The sequence below is a fragment of the Ascaphus truei genome, chromosome 13, assembly GCF_040206685.1.
Source record: "Ascaphus truei isolate aAscTru1 chromosome 13, aAscTru1.hap1, whole genome shotgun sequence".
Classification (NCBI taxonomy): Eukaryota; Metazoa; Chordata; class Amphibia; order Anura; family Ascaphidae; genus Ascaphus; species Ascaphus truei.
Genome location: NC_134495.1, coordinates 31,551,852 through 31,567,998, shown reverse-complemented (window position 1 = coordinate 31,567,998; position 16,147 = coordinate 31,551,852). Strand labels below are relative to the sequence as shown.

Here is a 16,147-nt window from a genome sequence, read left to right as displayed (position 1 = left end):
GGCAGGGACCGGAGCAGAAGGGAAAGAGCGATCGGAGCAGAAGGGGGGCAGAGACCGGAGCAGAAGGGGGGCAGGGACCGGAGCAGAAGGGGGGCAGGGACCGGAGCAGAAGGGGGGCAGGGACCGGAGCAGAAGGGAAACAGCGATCGGGGCAGGAGGGGGGCAGGGACCGGAGCAGGAGGGAGACAGCGATCGGGGCAGGAGGGGGGCAGGGACAGGACCAGAAGGGAGACAGCGATCGGGGCATCACCCTCTCCCCTCCTACACACAACACACACAACACACACAACACAATGCCTTCTGTCTTCTGTCTGGTAATGGCGGCTCTGCAGGGAACCGGCTGCAGCCCCATTGGATGGGAGCGGTCACATGACCGCTCCTCCGCTTCCCCGAGCACCAAATATATCAGTTTGGCACTCGGGGAAGAGTTTCTCCTCAGCGCGCATCAGCAGGGAGAAACTATAGCCGCGCTGATAGCAGATGCAGGGGCGTTCTGCATCTGTTCAGCGCGGCTCAGCACGCCTGAGTGCTCTATGGCCCGGGCCTAAGAGCTGCATGGAGCAGAGATAGTGCGGGTGCAGGCAAGAAGCCATCCTACATATAGGAACCTGCATGTGCCTCACAGGTAGCTGTTTGAGTGGTGAGCAACAGCACCAGGAAGCAGAGCAGTGAGGAGCTTGCAGCTAAGGCTGCGCTTATAGTGCTGGCGACGCGACAGATGACATCACCTGTCGCCGTCGCCACCAGCGAAAGTTATTTGATTTTCAGCGACGTCACAAAAGGGGGCGGGCCGCGGTCTCTGATTGGTTTGGAGACCGTCACATGTGGAGACTGTCTCTAAGAAATCAAATAGTCCCGGCTTCAAAATTTTGGGTCGCACCGTCGTGCTTACTATAAGCGCTTGCGACTGAGTCAATGTATTTGATTCGGAGCGACATCACCGTCGCAAGGCACTATAAGTGCAGCCTAAGAGGAGCTGATAATTGCCTGAGCCCAGAGGCAGCAAAACCGTTCAGAAGACAGACAATTGAAGTGAAGAAGGGGATCCCCCTGCCATCAGAGAAACTAGCACCACACAAAATGTCTTTATAGAAGCACAGGCCTGCGACTGATATATCAACACAAGAGCTCCAACGAGATACATGTATCACATAGTACTGCCTGCTCACCCAGGAATAGGAGGCTGGGTGCAGTGACACCAACACGTGCGCAGCGCTGGGTAGTTCTGGGGTGTTGGTAATTGTGTTGTGTATTATACCTGTTCCTCTTATTTATAAAACTGTTACATGTAAACTGCTGTGGTGTCCCCTTTATTACTGATCCCACTCAAGAATGAGGGTTGCTATAGTAAATGGATTCAGGCCCCCACCTCATATACTGAGGTACGGCCAAATAAAGCAGGGATTTCATTAATACTGGGATATCATAGGAACTATGGAACGTTCTCTGGTCTGGTTCACAAAACATGGTTATACTGGACTTGAAATGTTTGTTACTCATCTGCATTTGCGTGATGCACTGTAATCTTTTTGTCTTGGCTTTTCTGACAGGTCAGGCAGGTTATCCAGTTTACAAATATGTTCCTTATGGACCAGTCAATGAAGTCCTACCATACCTGTCTAGGAGGGCCCAGGAGAATCGTGGAATCATGAAAGGAGCCACCAGAGAGAGGGAACTCTTGTGGACAGAGTTGAAAAGACGTCTCCTTACTGGAAATCTCTTGTACAGCCCCAAATTCTAGAAAGATGTCTGAAACTGATGTAAAAAGAAATTGTTCAATGCTGGCAAGGAGGCAGTTCATTGTCCAAGACTAGTGCTGAAATTCTTTCATGACTATAATACTTATTAATAGCATTCGGTATTTAAATATACACTGTATTCTGTGAGATTTTCACTTTTTCTATGAAGCCGCCAATATAAAACCTGTTACATACGGTAAGCCAACGGCTATACTAACCATCATCCAATTACAATTGCTTTTAACCATGTAAACTCTACAGAAAAGGAATTTCAGAAATTTAAAGAATATACAGTATTTTAAGATTAAAGCACCATTGCCTTTATTTAAAAAAATGTATCCCCCCCAGTGGGAAGCAGGGGGTCTCCAGAGTGAGCCCTGTTCATTTCAGCCTCGTGCACCCCTTGCTCTAAGAGATACTTACATCCTGAAGGCAATGCCGGTATTTTACTGCTGCGTCACACGGGCCAATAGGAAGCCGTAACATCCTCCATTGCAGATTCCTCTTTAACCACGGGATCTTTAATTGGACATTTTCTGTGCCTGGCTCGGGTGCTCCCGGCAGCCCCTGCCGATGTAAGTATCTCGAGAAACAGGTGATCCCCGGAGCTCAAATCCATGCAGTTAAACTCCAGAGATCCCCTGCTTCCCACCTGCTCAAAATAATAAACAGAGGTAAAGCCACTTTACTATATTGATGAAAATCACATTACTTGGAGTAGCTAGTGTATCTTCTGAATAATTTACTTAAATGGGAAAGAATCACTGTTCATTATATAAAATAGCTGTCACTTGGAACTACTATATTTTACCAAATATATTAGCCATTTTGTGAATTATTTTTCAAGTAACGTACGGTCTAGTACACTGAACATTTTGTGCTAGACATTTGACATTTTTAGAAATATACCAAATGCCAAATATGCCTTGGACTACAGACAACTGATAAATAATTAATTCTTCTATTTTCCAAGATGGACATGGATCAATAATATTTTTGTTTGTGCTGCAGTTGCAGTGGTGTATGCTTGATATACGAATGCATCAGGTTTAAGACTAGTTAGGAAGGCAATCCTATTTACAGTATCCAGCCAAATAACATACATATTTTCTGTACTTGCTGCGTTTACAGTACAATCATTATATGTGCTTTATTGTGAAGTCAATGGTTTTCTGTTTTGAGGAAATATTGCTGTTTTTTTTTTTTCTAAAGTCAAATGTATGCCAAAATAACATTTTCCTTCTGGTATTCTGTGAAAATGGCAAAACGAATGTCAGAGGAACGACTGGGTTGTTTTGTTCCTTGGAGGCTTCAGGACGCCTTTCTTATAGGCCTGCCAGGGAAATGTAGGCCTTTAAGAGTTTCTCAAAAGCCTTTTTGAGCGCGAAGTCCACATGCACAAAATAGTTTAGAAAAAAAACACAGCTATACAAAGAGAGGATTTACTCATGTTGTCTTTAAATGCAATTCTGTGATGCTGCATGTGCAATATATTGTGGTCCAGCTACAGTATTCAATAGGTTCACCTCAGTGTGAAACGATCATTAACAGCCATGTAATGTTTTCACATCAATGATCCCATCACTTGTGAATGCTTCTTTAAGGGAGTAAACAGATTGCTATGGTTTTTTCTTCTAGTTTATAAGGCTGCTTATAACCGATTAGATTGTGTAGTATTTTTAGGAAATATAGAATGGTCTGCTTAATCTGTGGAAATATATAGCTTGGGTGTCTGATTTTGAGGACATAATAAGCACGTTGCTATTTTTAAAAGATCATTATCCTGTAGTCTGTTTTTTTTTTTTTTTTTGTGTGTGTACACATACGCACAGTCGGATAAGCCAGTGTTCCTGATCCCCTTCTGAGAAATCACTATGGCCGTTGTCCAAGCTTCACTCTTCTTGGCCAACAAAAACTCAAAATGTCATCAACGCATCACATGTAGCTTCCAATTGGATGGCTCTCTTTCATTTTACTTAAGTTCTTCCAGCACATAAAAAGGTAACTGTCTCCGGAATGGAAGGCATAATGGTTTGAGATTGGCCTCACTGGACTTTCCAAAGTATTTTAATACAGTGTATCTGGTTTAGAAGTTCATTTCACAATAGAGATGACAGACACAAAGCAAAACAATGACGCACATTTGTATATTTTAATACGACTGCAAGAAATTAATAAACGTTCGTATGCCTCCCACATCTCTCTTTAATTTACGCAGAACAATGTTACTTGCAAAGCACCTTAATACATACAGTAGTAATGAAACATGCAAATGACTCTTGATACCACTGGCGACCCTGGATGCCTATTCTCCCCCCTAAGTTATTCGTAAAGGAACCCAAGTTTATTTATTTTTAAAGAACTGTTACACTGATACATTTTAGAAAGAAATGCAAACTATATGTAGGGGAATTTAAAGTTCAAATCATGGCCTACATCTGGTTACACTGATGGCCATTATCCTCAATATACCTGATATACAGGCATACCCCGCATTAATGTACGCGATGGGTCCAGAGATGTATATAAAGCGAAAATGTACTTGAGTGGAAAAAAAGGTAGTGCTTCACTTTTTCAATGCTTTGGTACAGATAGGGAGCCGGTATTGCTGTTCAGGACATGCCGACAGGCGTATGCGCAAGCTGTCGTTTGCCTATTGGGCGAGGGGAATCGGCGTGTCACTACTACGGCGGTCTGTAGGGCAGAATACGTGTCCGTACTCCCGAAGCGAGCGTACAAACACGGGTATGGGGCTATTGAAAATATATTCTTTGTCGCGACTGTTCTTAAAGTGAGTATCCTTAAACCGGGGTATGCCTGTACATGAAATGAGGACAACCAAGGGCTATTGCACTCAAAATAGTCATGATGCATAAAGGTCAGTAATATGTATTTTTTTTTTCTATGAGGTCTGGTCGTATATAAATGTATTAAGGTAAAGACAGAATGTGAAGCACCTTAGACGCAACATATTGCTACTGATACTGGAGGATGTTACAATTAAGCAGGAGTTCTGAAACACTGTGTGCATTTACTGTAACACATCCATCCTATTGTCACTGCCTAATGTATTGGGAATTATTTTGTCGGTTGTCAACTGATTTTTGTTGCTGGTGATGCAGTGTAATAATATTGCACAGATGTACAGCAGCATGAGTGTAATACAATAAATGTAGATATTTAAATGGAATGGGATTTAATGATCGTTTATTTTGTATGGAAATGTAATGCTCTCTTTAATAAAAAATATATATATATTGACATTAATTCTTGTGATTCTTATGAAATTTTGGTTGCTAGTGTAGCTTGCTTTTACTTTAGTGCGGTAGTTACGACATCTGAACAACATCCATCTAGACATAGATATATGTATAGAGTTGTGTGTGTGTGTGTGTGTGTGTGTGTGTGTGCACCTACAATTGAGAACACTTTGTTAAAGTGTAGTTTAAGGTTTGTAAGCAAACCCTTCAAATGTCTGGAAGTTTTGAAGTGATGGTAACACACAACCTTAACTCTCCCCTCCCCCCATGCTTTGCTGATATCATCATACATGACATCACAAATGACATGATCCCAACACATCAAATAATGTGGAACGAAGCCCCAATAAATGAGGCTTCTCCTGTTCATTTCTCCCCCTACCCATTCCTCAAACATTTAGGCTTTTCTGGACCCTTCTTCCCCACCTCCCCAGGCATCACACCTCCTTGATCCCTATCTCCTCCCGTTCCCCAGAAACATGAGACCTCTTCAATCCCTCTCTTTCCCCCCCCCCCTCCCTTTCTCCAGTCGCTAACCAGAAGCGTGAGGCTTGTCCAATCCCTTTCTCATCCTTGCATCAGGGTTCTCTGATGTCTTTCACACTTCGCCCCCCCACATATGCATCCAGCTTCTGTGATCCCTTGCTTCCCCAAGTATCTGCAGACCCTTTATCCCTCCACCTCTGCCCCCACAAGTATCAGTCTTCTTTGATCCCTTTCTGTACCTACCCTCCGCATCCCACAAGTGTCGGGCTTCTAAATTATACCCCTCCACCCACACGGCTTCCCTATGCTTGGTTGTGATGAATTTGGAGGAATGAACAGTTTTCTGTGCTGCTTGGAGTTTAAATTGTCCACTGTGCTATAGTAGTGGTCTTAACTGTGTGCTACATACTTCCTGATTTATGTGATGTCAACTTCGCCAATTCTATAATCCACTTTATCCACCCCACATTCACTGATGTGATGGACTCATGTAATTTGTGATGTCATTATACATGACCTCACAAATGACAACAGCAAAGCATGGCGGGTGGGTGTTAAGGTTGCTTACAAACCTTGACCACACTTGAACAAAGTTATTTTATTTTTTCTCAATTTAATTTCTATAGTTTATATTCAATGGACAATACGGTATATTTAAAGTGATCATAAGGACTCGGTCTCATACATTCATGTATATTTCATTATGGAATTGTTCAGAGATACTTCGCAATTACATGTAAAATTATATCAAACTGATGCAAATGATTGTGCTCAAACTTTCTACACATTCACCTTGCCAATCCAGCAGAAAATATGCAAAAAGCAGCACACTGCCCAGAAAAATGGGAAACGGGTGGTAGAAAAATTAAAATGTATTCCCCAACCAGCATAAAAAGAGGTGTGGAACCTCCTACGCATTTCACACCAAATGTGCTTTATCAAGGAGTAACCCTTTTACCTACATATTCGGGACCTTGCCAATCCAACCTGAAATCGCACATTTCAGACAATGTTTGGGAGTTATGAGCAACTAGTGATACGGAGTGGCTCCGTGAGTAAAGACACTGACTGGCACTGAGTTTGAAGCAGGGGAGCACGGTTCAATTCCCGGCGTTGGCTCCTTGTGACCTTGGGCAAGTCACCTTATCTCCCTGTGCCTCTGGCACCGAAAAAAGATTGTAAGATCCATGGGGCAGGGACTTGTGCCTGCAAAATGTCTCTGTAAAGTGCTACGTAAAACTAGCAGCGCTATACAAGAGCATGCTATTATTAACTAAAGGGAGGTTATAATGGAAGTCTCATTCAAACCTTAACTATGGATGTGTTACTATATATGTATGCACACGTACGTACATACATACACACGTGTGTGTGAAAAAGGAAAGAAATCCCAACCAGAGCATACAGGTCACCAAAAAATATTAACAATGCATTATACACATAGAAAATATGTTAAACAGGACCCCTAAAGAACCTCCAACAGACATCAGATATGCTGAGCAGAGCAAAGTGCCAAATGCAAAGATACGGGAAATACGGGTGACAGAGAAGAGATTCTCTGTATCAAGACCGTCTGGTCACAAAATGTATGGCAAAAAAGTAGAACATACACCCTCACAACTAAGTCAAAGGGTCTGTATCAAAATGACAAATAATCTCACAAGTGAGTAGCAAAATGCAAATACATGTTAACAGCAGAATAACATGACCAATAGCTGAGACGTACAGGACACATAAGAATATTCAATATAATAGCAAGGAAATCAAACCTGAAAAAAATCGGCCCTAATAGACCAACAACAAACTCAAATGTCAAAGAAAGATGGTTTGATAATGAATGCAAAACGCTTATAAAAAGCCTATGAACAATGTCAAACCAAAAACACAGAGACCCAACCAATACAGAACAATAAACCACTGAAGCACTACAGGCAATCCCTAAGAGAGAGAAAAATGCAACCACATCACCAAAACATTAGAAAGAGTTGAACAAACACTGGATGGAAATAATTTTTGTCAAACTTGGAGCCCTCTTGATACAAAACAGAATAACAGACCTGGCCATCCAGAATGGCAACATTTGGAAAAACTACTTTTAGCACCGTTACCAAGAAATCCCAGATGAAAACCTGACAAGAACAAAAACAAATTCTCACCAACACAAACACTCGAACATTATAAAAGATAACCCAAACCACCTGGACATACCAATTATAATACAAGAAATAAAAGAAAACTAATAAAAACAAAGAAAGCTAGTGGATGGCATTCTACATGATACCGAAGTACAGCAACCCATTTATACAAGATGCTCTACTCAATTTTCAACCTGGTCTTTACTACTTGCTACTTCCCTGAACTGTTGAACCAATTACTGATGACCCCTATTCACAAGAAAGGAGACAGGCTGGACCCATCCAATTACAGAGACATCTGTGTTAGCAGCACCCTGGGGAAACTGTTCAACAGCATCTTGAATAGTAGAATCCTCACCTTCCTAACAGAGCAGAGTGTAATGAGAGCGCCAGACATGCTTCCAGCCAAACCACCCCACCACAGATCACATCTACACCCTACACAGCCTGATCAATATATGACTTGTGAGCACTTTCACATGCAGACCTATCTAAGGCTGCATCCCCACTAGCGCTGAGCGGGCAGTGCTTGGCGAGGTGACTTGTGTGTGTGTATATATATATATATATATATATATATATATACATATATATATATATATAGATACAAGTCCCTGCTCACGCGATGCGCCGCCTGCGTATGCGCGAGCACACACGCTCAGCGCTTGGGTAAATAATTTTTTTTTCACTTTACCGCTCGCTCAACTATTCGACAATGCCGTCCCCCCCGTGGGTGTGCGAGCAGACACAGGACACCCGGCTCGCATGCTTTGAGCGCCAGCGGGGACTCAGCCTAAGACGTGAATGTGCTTAAGTGATATTTTTATTTGCTATATGCTTTACAGTGGAGGTTGCCAGACTAATTGCCCATCAGGATTAACAAAGCGGGAGTCCCTGCTTCTGCATTACTGGGCCGCATCAGTATGAAAGACTGCGCAGAGAACAGACAGAAGCAGTCCCTTTGTCTGCACATCTCTAACAGGCGGTAGTGCCGCTTTAACTATTATTTTAACTGTATAGTATTTAAGCAGGGGTCTCTGGAGCTGAACTGCATTCATTTCAGGTCTGGGAACCCCCTTGTTCCTGAGTTACAGGACCCGGTATGGGTGCTGGTATCTCCTGCACATTAAAAAATATAAGTATTCAAAATGTTAAACTAGCTGCAGTAGGAAGACATGATTAAAAAATACTGCGAGGGCTGTGAGTGCAGTGGGGCTTATTAGCTTGATTAGGATGTGGATACCTATGATTAATCTTGCTAGGTTACAATTAAGTGAAGCACTGAGGAAGGCCTGAAAGGAAGTAGAAACTACACAATAATGTATCCCATGCAGTGTATGGATACATTTATATCTGAGTAAGGAGTGAGACCCTTCCCAGAATAATGTGCTACAATTCAGTTTCTCAATTTAGTTACGGTTTCCCAAGTCCCTCTTGGAGTGGCATGGCTACCAAATACTAGCCTATTATGCCACTGAACTCAATAGCAACATACAGGATTAGTGAGACAGCGCATTTTAGGGAGCCTGATACTATTTGATTTGTTCCTAGTATGAAATTGCTACATCAGGTGATCCCATAAGAGCTCGGGGAGAAAGTTTCCGCTCGATGATCCCCTGCATTCAGACATCTCGCAGGACAACAGAGTTAGACTAAACTAAGGATCCCAGAAAGGTGCGCACTCAGTACCTCTGTTGCATTAGTGGTGTAAATTTAGTCAAACGTATTATTTTAATATTAAAATAATGTGAGCAAGACGCAACGTTAATACAGATTAATTCGGCATTTATAATGTTGCCACGGTCCGAGTTATTATAATGGCCCTATATAACATTCAAGGGGTTTGCTACCCTAATATCAGTTCCTGAGCTAGAGAATTACAGGCTATATAACGATGTTCTGCCATGTGGTAAGCCTGTTAGTTATTAGTATTGGAACAGTTGGCCCTAGATACTGTATATCAAGGTAGTTAATTATATAACGCCAGACCTGATATGACACCAGTAGCCTGAAGTAGAGGCAATCATAGTATGTAAACAGTGTTCTTATCATTATTTGGCACTGTATTCGAAATATTTAGTGTTCAAATGGATCAAGTGTCTAAACCTGGGTAGAATGCACAGTAGTAGTTGTGTCCTAAAGTATACCTCCCATATGTATGACACTTGGTTGCATTAGCAGTTTGTAATTGGTGCATACCTCAATGGGTTAATAATTTGCCGGTCATATTTATACTCTGTGATAATATCCCGAGATCTCAATAATATTGGCTAAAGAGATACTCGGATGTTAAAGTTTAGTAACATGAGCATATCCGATACATCTGCCAACTGATACTGTGTATTTCGATACAAAGCACGCCTCCTTGTGTGCTGGCTTGTCTGCCTAATGCTCAGTTGAAATAGCTATCAGGCCCCATGGGCAAACGGACATAGTCAAACTTAAAAACCGAAGAGAACAGGCACAGAGCTTGGATGAATTAATAATACATTCTATATGTGGTGACATGGACCACTTTGTTCAGAGGTATCGCAGCACTAAATAGCTAACATGGGGTTTTCACACAGGAACCCATTAAAGGGCAGTACTGCGGTGGTCTAGAACCGTTGGGAACAGGCCTAAGGACGGGGCTATTCCTGAAACGCTGATCCCCTTTATTTAATTTTGTCATTACCTCTCCCCCCGCTTTTCTATTTGTTTTTTATTCTTCTCCCTCCTGTTTTTTTTTTTCTTTTTTTCCTGGTTTGCCAACCCCAGTGTGACCCAACTTGTTCTGCTTACCACTCATTGTTTTGCCACTTTTTATGCCTGTTCTACAGACATTGTTGTGAGCTGAGCCAATATTCTTTGTATATGGCTTATCCTCCTTTGGAGTCCGGTATTTTGAGCTTACAATATCTACGTGTGTATGACTGTATTCACTATGGTGTTTTTAGTGCTTACTTTCAGTAAAAACATATTTTCATTTACATACTTCCAATGTTTGCTTTTTTTAGTGTGCGGGTTCCCTTCCTTCATTTTTGTCTATGGAATATATAGTTAAATAGTTACATAGTAATCATAATAGTCACACTTAGCTAGCATCTCCTCATAAATCATATTATCCATCCCCTTTATTAATTTAGTGGCTCGTCTCTGCAATTTCTCTTATTCCATAATGTATTTTCTAGGGAGTGCTGCCCAAAATTGTACTCCATATTCAAGGTGTGGTCTTACTAATGCTTTATAAAGAGGTATAATTACGTTTACTTCCCTTCCATCCATTGCCCGTTTGATGCAAGATAAGATCTTGTTTGCCTTTGCAGCTACTGCATGACTTTGGGCATTATTGCTAAGCCTGCTGCTTACAAGTACTCCTAAATCCTTATCAAGGATTCTCCTAATTTATGTCCATTTAATTGGTAAATTTTCTGTTTACTCTTGTTTCCCAAATGCATAACCTTACATTTATCTGTATTAAACCTGATCTGTCATTTACCTGCCTAAGTTTCCAGTCTATCAAGTCATTCTGGAGAGAAATTACATCCTGCTCTGATTCTACCTTACACAATTTAGTGTAATCAGCAAAGAGGGAGACTTTGCTCTCTATGCAACCTCAAGGTCATTAATAAACAAGTTAAAAAGCAGGGGTCCCAGTATAGATCCTTGATGTACTCCACTCACAACTTTAGCCCAACCTGAAAAAGTTCAATTTTTGACAACTTTCAGTCTATCCTTCAACCAGTTTTCAATCTTGGTGCAAATATTTTTACCGGGTTCAATTTGCTTTATTTTGTACAGTAACCTCTTGTGTGGAACCATATTAAAAGCCTTTGAAAAATCTAACTAGACCACATCAACTGCATTACCCTGGTTTGAATTCCTAATTACCTCCTCAAATAAGCTAAAAAGGTTCATTTGCAATGTCCTGTCCTTCATAAATCCATGCTGACTATTACTAATAATTTTGATTTCCATTAGGTATTCCCAAAGATTATCCTATGCTAAACCTTCAAGTAGCTTCCCCATTATTGAGGTTAAGTTTACAGGTCTGTAATTCCCCGGTTGTGATCTAGCTCCCTTTTTAAATATAGGCCCCACATCTGCTTTACACCAATCTTGTGGTACTGAGCTTGTGGAAATGGAGTCCTTGAATATTAAATGTAATGGTTCGGCTATTACTGAAGTTAGCTCCTTAAGAACTCTTGGATTATGCCATCGGGGCCAGTTGTCCCATTTATTTTAATTTTATCAAGCCTCCTATGTACTTCTAACTCAGTTAACCAATTCTTCATTAATATAGAGGTTGTGGCTTCCTCCAGTGGCATTATTATTTCAATTGATTCTTCCCTGATAAAAACAGAGGCAAATAATTTATTTAATACCTCTGCTTTTTCCTTATCTGCACTAATTTGCCTGTCCATCTCAAACTAAAAGGGTCCTATATTACAAAGTAACCTCAGTATCAACTTCTTGGGCGTTAACATTATCACCCTTAGACTGCTTTCAGACTGAGATCTTTCAGAAACCCACTGATGGGAATATGCTCCTACTGGCAACCGGCTTTCCCCCAATTCCTCTGAAAAAGGGCCTCCCCTTTTCCTAATTGATTAGACTGGCAAGAATCATAAGTAACCCTGACAGTTTAGAGACAGCATTGCTGGATTTGGGGAAAAGCTTCCTTGGCAGAGGCTACCCTGAATATGAAGTCAGGGAAGCCATACAGAAAGCCCTGTCCATATAACATAGTGAGATACTTAAAACCCACCAGGTCCCGACAATAACGTTTTTGTGTCTAGTAGATACACTCTGGACAAGCCCTAAGCAGTGATACAGCGCAGGCCTCGTCCCTCACTCTTCATACATTATGTGGGTTATCTTTTAGCACAACTCTGTAGCGAGCTGTGCTTAACATATAATAAGCAATACTGTCATTTTCAGCATGTACCCCGCTTACACCTTGAGTTAATATACCAAGTATTTTTAGGCTAGTACATACGTCTACCGTTCTAGAGTGAGGGTGCCTGATACACTTGGCACACATAGGATTCCTATGAGCTAGAGTCACACTTGATAAAGTGCTTGCGCACAAAACGCGTAGGTGCGTTTTTTTACCTGTTATTATCCATACGTGCAAAATAAATTCTTATTTTTATTTTTTTTATTTTATTTTTATTCAGTCGGGGTTGTGCTCCATTTCTACACAGCTGCTTTCTTGTTATAAATACAGATAGTATTTCTGTTTGATCTGGACACCCAGACACATTTTCTTGATATTTTTTTTAAGTGTATGATCAGTGTTGTAGATTTGACCTGATGGGATAGTTTCTGTCACTTGACTTTACTGCACCTTGACAGCTGGCTATAATGCAGGTACTAATGTGTTCTCTAAGCTTTAATTGAATACTTTCCTTTGAGTGCTAACAGTGATTGCTGTGGGAAACCGCTTATTGAGATAGTCTACGGCTGTAAGGTGCCTGAAAATTCACTTATCTTCTACTAACGTACTGTGTCGTTTTATAAGTACCACTTCCGGTTGATAGAATCCTCTAGGTTGTGTACTAGGGCAGGGGTGCGCAAACTGGGGGTGTGCAACATTTTTTAAGGAGAGCGCCAATTAGCGGGCACGTAAATCGTATCTTACATGTAATTTACACGTGATCGGCTATTGTTTCGCCATTGCTTTAGGGCAGGGGGCGCTACTAAACGCAGTGATGAAAGTGGGGCGCGACATAAAGTGCATGCACCCCTGTGTTAGGGTATCGTTGTGTGATCTTGTATGTTGAAAGAATAATGAAACAAGGCAGAGAATGTTGTGAATATAACAGCCTTTATTCTGTATACAGATGGATAACACAATTGATTTTGACACATTTATCCTCAGCTGCATTGATACCTGCCCCTAGCTAGTCCCCTACCTTCTCTTATTTTTTACCCTCATGCACCTGATTGTTACTGTCATTTACCTGTAGTTGTTTAGTAACATTGTCCAATCCTCTTTCCCTGCTATTGTATATTCATGCCTTTTTATGGTTTTGTGAGAATTCACCATCCTGATGGCCTTAACTCACCTCCTCAGCTTTCTACACCTGGCACTCAAGAGTTGCGCCCCACGGTGGTTCCACTACGTGGGCGACGCGCGATCAGCCTGCCTCTCCAGACACGTCCTCAGCCTCCGCCCCCGCTCCAAAGATGGACATGCGCTGTGCGCGAGTGGCGCGTGATCGAGTCGCCACCCCTTGACGTCAGTGACGCGCGTGAGACAGGTTTCCCCTGGACCCGCCTCCAGGCTCCGTTCCCATTCGGATGACGGACATGCGCGGTGCGTGAGTTGCACGCAATCGGATCGCCACCTCCTAACGTCGGTGACGCGCATGGGATGTAGCTCCACCCCCAGACCTAATCAGGCTGCACAATAGGGTGCACCTGCGCGACCCAGCAGCCTATCCACGCACTCCATCTTGTCTCGCCCTACTTCCCATTGGAGGGAGGTTCCTTAAATACCTGCTCAGCCCAGCCACTCATAGCTGAGCATAACCTAGTGTGTAACACCGTGCCGCGCTGCATTCTTCTTTGACCCTGCTGTTTCCTGCCTGCCTTGTTCCTGATCTCCTTGCTGCCTGACCCTGCTTCGTTCACTGGACTCCGCATCTCTCCAACTCTGACCTGGCTTACGTACGACCATCCTGATCTGTGCAACCCTGACCTTGGCAAAGTACCTCAACGATCCGCTGCTCTCCAACCCTGACCTTGGCAAAGTACCTCAACGATCCGCTGCTCTCCAACCCTGACCTTGGCAAAGTACCTCAACGATCCGCTGCTCTCCAACCCTGACCTTGGCAAAGTACCTCAACGATCCGCTGCTCTCCAACCCTGACCTTGGCAAAGTACCTCAACGATCCGCTGCTCTCCAACCCTGACCTTGGCAAAGTACCTCAACAATCCGCTACTCTCCAATCCTAACCGGGCAAGTATATATGACTACTCTACCTTCCGTACTCCTGACCCAGCTTGCAAGACTAATCTACATCCTAGGTGCGCCCGCGTGGCTGTGGGTTGGCGTTTCACAATTCCCTACCTCAGCACCGCGGTCGCGCTTCGTTTGTGGTGAGTTACGCGTTACAGGTTTTTATTGCGGGCCCCATATCTGACATCTTAACCATGAAGAAGGTCCCCATTGGGACCAAAACATCATGCCTGGGTGCATTTTGGATGTAATAAAGTTATCTTTTGCCCTAACTTAGAGTTGTACAAGTACTATAGATCACTTGTGATCTCATTTTGACTATCTATCTATCTATCTATCTATCTATCTATCTATCTATCTATCTAACGGAAATGTTTCTCTGTGATGTTTGTCTGTGGCTTTGTGCGTTTTGTGATTGGTTGCCGCACGCCAAACTCTCGCTCTCATTGGCCTGACTGCAGGGCGGGGCTTTGCACTCATTGGCTGACTACGGGGCGGGCGAGGCTTGGCTCTGATGGAGAGGGAGGGCCGGCGCGTGCGTGAGCCAGCCTACAGCGGAACAGGGCCAGCAGCAACTCCTGTGATCTGCAGTCCCGCCAGCCCCCGCATCCATCCCCTCCACCAACCGTGGTCATCCCCACCACAGTCCCACCACCCCCACGCCCGCCCACCCCAGTGCCACCGGGCCCCCCCGAATCACCGCCGGGAGTCCCGCCAGCTACCACCCCTTTCCCCTGCAGTGCCGCCGGGCCGCCCGCATTGCCGCTGCCCATCCCGCCAGCTACCCCCACCCCCCGCACTACTGCCGGGTCCCCGCATTGCCGCCGGACGTCCCACCAGCAACCGCGGCCCCACTGCAGTGACAGCTAAACAGCACCGCCAATCCCCGCGGCCGGCCCCCCCCCCCGCAACACAGGTGTGCTCCCCGCAGTACCGTCACCTCCCCCGCATCAACGACCCGCCCCAACCACCACCCCCACCCACAACAGCCGGCCCTCTGCACCCATCGGCTCACCGCTGTATTGGGGGGGCGGGTTGTTTTATATGTATTGGGGGTTAAGTAACAGTTGTGCACAAAAAAAACTGTTTTTGTGCTCCGTGGGCTATGGATTCGGGAGGGGGGCCCTGCTCTTTCATTTGTCCTGGGCCCAATGATGTGATCCACCGCCGACCAACCCGTCCCCACAGTGACCCACCCCCGAGACACCCCCTTTTCCCCCCTGACCCCGTAGTGAGCTGTCGCCGCTAACCAACACTCCCCTCCACCCCCGCAGTGTGCCAACGACGACCAACCACCCTCCCCCACCGCCACAGCAGCAAACCATCCCCGGTAACCAACCGCCCGCACCCGCAGTGAGCCACCGCCACCGAGACACCCTCCCGCCTACCCTCCCACTGACCCGACACCGCAGAACAACACTCCCGACTGCCCCCCCAGTGACCCACCCCCACCGAGCAGCCCGCCCCAACAGTAAGCTGCCGAGCAAACCCTCCCGCCCGCTGAGTGAGAGAGTGAGGACTGCTCCATGGGACTCAGGAGGAACCCCCCCGGTCAACTGGAGGGGGGACCGGATTCATGTG

General features: G+C 44.2%; 1 protein-coding gene across 1 annotated transcript in view; it reads left to right on the top strand.

Annotated features, from left to right (window-relative positions):
• PRODH (proline dehydrogenase 1) overlaps positions 1 to 5,002 on the top strand; it is an 80,766-nt gene extending 75,764 nt beyond the window's left edge. The window contains exon 14 of the mRNA XM_075569027.1: positions 1,551 to 5,002. Coding sequence (XP_075425142.1) covers positions 1,551 to 1,741 — 191 coding nt within the window. The 3' untranslated portion in view covers positions 1,742 to 5,002. The remainder of the gene's footprint in view (positions 1 to 1,550) is intronic.
• Positions 5,003 to 16,147: the final 11,145 nt, after the last annotated feature.